Below are 5,578 nucleotides of genomic sequence, written 5' to 3' on the forward strand. Positions count from 1 at the left end.
CTCTGGATATTCGGGAGGTAGCAAGGTATCCATGAAAGGTGGAAGTCACTGAAAAGGTTAGCCAGCTGTAGGACTCGAACCCACATCTTCACCTTTTCAGTGACTTCCACCTTTCATCGTTAATTTCTTAGGTAATTTGAGGCTTTGTATGTATTTGTCCTTCTATGTTGTTCCAGCGTCAGAACATCAGTTCTCTCAAGGTATCCATGTTCGCGTTTCCTGCGGATCCTGACAAGCGTGAGAAGTGCCATGCCTCGTATTGAGGGTGGGCGGTTCAGCTTTGATTTTCCTCACACACGTGTCTGGGGGAAACACTTTGACCTCAGCGACGTCGTACGGCACGACGAATTCGTCATTAAAGTGACAGTCGCATCCGGAAACGGGTCTATCAAACTGATACCATAATGTTCGGTATCGTGCATTGGTCTATTTGACCAATTTTCATGACTAGGAACTGCTTAGATATTAAATAAACGAATTTTAAAGATCACAGCCATCAGACATCAACGTGACGTATTTATCTAAGCGAACCATAGGGCTGCGCTGGCCGAGTTGTTATTGTCTCCAAGTTCGTGTGCTCTGCTTTCGACACTTGTGAATAATGGGAAATTCGCTGACATTTCTTTCACGTCTGCAAGCTCCGAAGTGATCATGTCAGGCGGTGCACGGTGTTACGGTCCTGGTTATATGAAGACGCAAACAGCTAACCCACAGGTGTTTCACGAGCCGAGGGACCGCGAGACGAAGCGAAAGTGGGAAGCTGAAATTTCCTGTGCAAACCCTGACCTACGAGAAAAACTACACGTCTCTTCTTCGCATTTTTCGGACGACGTCTACAAGTCCACTGACATTAAGCGAATGCGCGTAGGGATTTCAGTAAAAAAGAAAGCGTTTGAGTTGACGCCGTGCCGATATCCACTGAACAAAGGCAACTACTCAGCATACCATTGCCCGGGGTAAATGACATTTCTTTCGCAGCCTCAATGGACTATAATGATTTGAAGATATGGTACTCTACGACGACGCTTTCACGGAATTCGTGTGTGACAGCTAAGATGTACGGCCCGTCGTAAAACAATAAAATGAGCAAGGGCTCAGCCACAAACCATGCGAGAAACATTGTTCCAACTTGCGCACTCAGTAGTACTGCATGCCGCTTTTGCAGTTAAGATTTGCGTGAAACGTAAAATGCTGTATGTGAGCACTTGGAACACACCCACTGGTACAAATCGGTGCAGAATAAGTTTTAATTAATTTCAGCTAGGGGCATTTGATCTTATTTATCGAATAAAATCAGTTGATCAAATTAGAGGTAACTTTTTCCCACAATAAGAAGTGCTTCAATTTGAATGGGGTTCCATCTATGGCACAGATCATAAATAGTACCGCCTTATTAGCATGAAATAATATTTCTTGTTCAGAGCAGTATTGAATTATCACTGCCTAAAACAGTAGACTGCATAAGGCAATATCTCCGCTCTAGAATGTGACTCATCCAAATAGTATAGTATTATAGTGTCATTTTATCATGAATTGATGCCACGTTACGATACAGTTACACTTTTCAGAAACCCACAACTGTTTGCAACCTTGCCTTGCAGGTACTCAGACCCACTTCCTGATGCCAAGTAGGGTCTTGTGGAATATTCTTCTACCCGAACGGGGAACTACTAGTGACCCGGAAGACAACCAGACTGTCTCGAACAGGTTTCGAAGCAAAAGTGACAATCGCATGCAGGCCTCGCGCCTACCCGGTCGTTTTCTTTTATTACAACACGTTTTCCACACACACACACACAAAATCCAACAATCTCCCCCGCAATGAGCAACAGATGCTCATCATCAGTCAACCAACTCGAGAGAAGATACAGTCTGAACTGGCCGCCGCAGTTCGAAGCCATTCGGTAACATTATCTTGCAAGATCGGAACGTGCCATCTCGCACAGGAAACGTCTCGGTTATTCTGCACACTTTACACATGTGCCTTGGCACCTTTTCGTCATGAAGCAGCACGATGTCCTCAACTCGCAAGTGATGACAGTCCGCATGTTGTGCTCGATGCGCTGATGCTAACTCTAGGAGATATTCTCTCCTCCACCTATTCCAAAATATTTCAGTCACTGCGACCTGATACTTCCACCGTTGCTTCAGTTCCTCTGGTGTGGATGACATATTTTTGGCCGAGTTCAGTGAAGGAAGACTTGTCAGCTTTTGTTCGATTAAAAAGTGGGATGGTGTCAACGGCTGTGGCTCTCCAGCATCACTGAACGTGAAGGCCAGGGGTCACGAATTGACTACTGCTTCAACTTCGCTGAGTACTGTTGTCAGTCCTTCGAAATGGAGGCTACTTCGTCCAAGCACCTTCCGCAGCGTTGTTTTCACCGTTCTTACCAGCCGCTCCCAGAAGCCTCCCCACCAGGCGGCTCTCTCAGCAATGTATTTCCATTGTATCTTGTGGTTAGCAAAGTAGTCTTGAACGGTTTCGCTTTTCACCATTTTGACCGTGAGCCTTAGGCCCTTCGCGGCTCGCTTAAAGGTCGTGGCATTATCGGAATAAAGCGTCGTCGGAGTTCCTCTTCTAGAAACGAAGCGTCTCAATGCCCGCAGGAAAGCATCCGTCGACATGCAGGTGACAAGCTCAAGATGTACCGCGCGTGTTACGGCACATGTGAACAACGCTATATAGCACTTTTGGTCACGTCGTCTTTCTCGGTACAAAAGCGGTCCGGCGAAGTCAACGCCAGTCACGTCGAATGGCTTGCATTTGGTAACCCTGTCAGCCGGTAAAGGCGCTACTGGTGCAGATGCTGGCTTGCACGCTTGCTTTCGACAGGCTAAGCATCTCCTGATAATCTTTACCGTTTGACGTCCTCTGATTATCCAAAATCGTTCCTGTAACTGCCCTAGCGTATCGCAAATACCGCCGTGAAGCAGCCGGAGATGTTCCTTCTCGATTAACAAAGAAGTGAAAGGATGGTTGGCCGGTAGAAGCAAGGGATGCTTGGTTGACTCCCCAGACTCGCTAAATTGCAGACGTCCTCCTACCCGAAGTACGTTGTCGTCATCTAGATACGGACTGAAACCGCGAATGGCAGATTTTCCGTCCAACGGCTCGGATGCCCGCAGCTTGTTGATTTCTTCTCAAAAAACTTCTCGTTCAACAGCTTTTATCCAGTGCTTCTCAGCATCGTCGATTTCCTTCGCGGTCAGTGGTCTAGTTTGGCTCTGTGATGCTCTTTTGGCGTTATTTTTAAAGTGCTTGACCCAAGCAGTCACACGAACCATCCGGATGAAGGAACTGTAACGGTTAATGTCGAGGACTGGCACCAACTCCGATCCAGCGGTTATATGAAGCGCTGCTGAAGCTTTCTTTTCTTCTGCCTCTACTTCTCTCACTACTGGTGTCGAGTTTGTCGTCGGCCAGCTGTGCTTAGGGCTGCACAACCATTGAGGTCCGTTCCACCAGGTACGGTTACCCGCCAGCGTTGATGGGAACGTAGCTCGCGTCAACAGGTCCGCCGGGTTTTCTCTTCCTGGGCAATAGCGCCAGTTCTCAGGGCTAGACAATTGTTTCACCTCAATCACCCGATTTGACACGAACTGCTTCCATTTATCCGCACTGCCCTTAATTCATTGAAGTGCAACTGTCCAGTCCGTCCAGTAGTAGCTCTCGATTCCTTGAAGGTCCGTCGCCTCCTTTACGAAATGAGCTAGCTGTGCTCCGATTAGCGTTGCCATCAATTCTAACCTCGGCAACGAAAGTTTCTTGAGCGATGCTACCCTCGCTCTAGAGATCACCAACGAACAACGTGGCTCCTCGCCAGGCTTGCTGCAAATCAAATAAATAACTGCGCCGTATGCCTTCGGGCTTGCGTCGCAAAATGTGTGTAATGATTTCTTGACGCAGGCGAGCCTCACATCTTCTCCAAACTTTCTGGGAACAGACACGTGACGAATGTCCGGAAGCTGACTGCACCATTTGTCCCACCCTTTATAAAGGTCCTCCGGGATTCGCTCGTCCCACTCGATCCCAAGTCGCCACAATTCTTGAAAGAGTATTTTTACAGTTGTCGTCATCGGCGTCAGAAACCCGAAAGGGTCAAATATGCGTGCCACCGCTTGCAAGACGAATCGCTTGTTGTCTCTTTGACTGTGTAAGAAATCGAGGAGCGACTCAATGTCAAATAGGAACTCGTCCTTCCCTGGGTTCCATGCCACACCGAGCACTTTTTGCGGTGGCGTGCTTGACGTTTGTGCATGTATCTCCCCTTCAGCCTCCTCCGTCATGAACTCTTGGACATCTTTTACATTCGACGTCCACTTCCGAAGTCGCATTCCCGCAGTACTCATGATTTCCGATGCCTCTCTGCATATACGTTTTGCTTCTTCGACATCATCTGCGCCCGGCACCAGGTCGTCCACATAAAAGTTCTCGCTAGGTTATTCTGGCAGTGACAGGATACTGATCCATCATTCTCTTCAGGTGGTACCGGATCGTTGCCGCCAATAGAAAGGGGCTGGAAGTGGCTCCAAAGGGCACCCTCGTCATCCTCCAGATGACCAGCTTTGGCAGTTCTTTACCAGGTTGGGGAAGACTCTCTACCAGATGAAACGAAGTGCGTTTCTGTCCTTTGTTGAAAGGGACACCTGCAAGGACGCCTTCTCTATGTCAGCTAGAATTGCAATGTTATACAATCGAAAGCGCAAAAGCAGCGTCGTGAGATCCGGATTCAAGTTTGGGCCGGCTGATAGTCTGTCATTGAGCGAAAGCTGGTCCTCATATCTGGATGAAGCGTCAAAGACTATTCTAAGCTTTGTCGTTATCCTGTCGTTCCGTATCACTGCTTGGTGAGGCATGTAGAAAACCGGTTCAGTTACGGTTTCACTCTCTGTTACAACCTTGGCAAATCCTTTCTTCAAATACTCCCGAATGCCTGTGTCATATTCCTGGAGTAGACTCTGGTTTTTCATAAGACGGGCTGTGAGGCTGCGCAGTCTACTGAGTGCCGTATCCTTGTTGTCTGCAAGTTTGTCAGCGTTTTGCTTCCACGGATGGCTGACATCATTCCTCCCATTCTCGTATTTTACGGAATCTCCTAATCGTTGCATTACTTCGCCTTTGTCGCACAGCTCTGTCTTTGAGTCGGTGATACCGATGTGTTCGAGCTCCCAGAATGACCTCATCCTTTGGGATAGCTCCTCGTTGTTTTCGGTAACGACCACCCTCATGAAGCCAACGATTGATGAAGAAATTGCCGTTGAGGTTGTTGATCACACAGCAGGCCCTTGCAATGTCCACCGGAAAATTGTCTCCATTGCAACAAGCTTGTCGTCGAGGCGTCGTACGTTGCCGGTAACCACCTCCCAATAATAGTCACACCCAATAAGGAATCCTATTCCATTCTCGCATCGAGACCCCAATGGCTCTGTGTCTGCAATCTGCATGTCCTTGTTCCTTAGGTGCCTGTTGATTATGTCTGGTGGAGCCTGCATCAAATCAGAGCAGATCTGTGATACTTCCAGTGCTTCCACACGTATCTGCCTTCGGTCATATTGGCTTCTTAGCCACAGCTCTACT

At 48.0% G+C, this 5,578-nt stretch overlaps 2 protein-coding genes across 2 annotated transcripts; both read right to left on the minus strand.

Moving 5' to 3' along the window:
* Window positions 1-3,630: 3,630 nt before the first annotated feature.
* Window positions 3,631-4,350, minus strand: LOC135384599 (uncharacterized). Its single transcript, XM_064613797.1, has one exon. It carries the CDS (start codon window positions 4,348-4,350, stop codon window positions 3,631-3,633), a length of 720 nt encoding a protein of 239 aa, XP_064469867.1.
* A 249-nt stretch (window positions 4,351-4,599) lies between these two features.
* On the minus strand, window positions 4,600-5,184 carry LOC135384600 (uncharacterized). The gene has a single exon (XM_064613798.1). It carries the CDS (start codon window positions 5,182-5,184, stop codon window positions 4,600-4,602), a length of 585 nt encoding a protein of 194 aa, XP_064469868.1.
* Between the last annotated feature and the right edge of the window lie 394 nt (window positions 5,185-5,578).

Source organism: Ornithodoros turicata, chromosome 2, assembly GCF_037126465.1.
Source record: "Ornithodoros turicata isolate Travis chromosome 2, ASM3712646v1, whole genome shotgun sequence".
Taxonomy (NCBI): Eukaryota; Metazoa; Arthropoda; class Arachnida; order Ixodida; family Argasidae; genus Ornithodoros; species Ornithodoros turicata.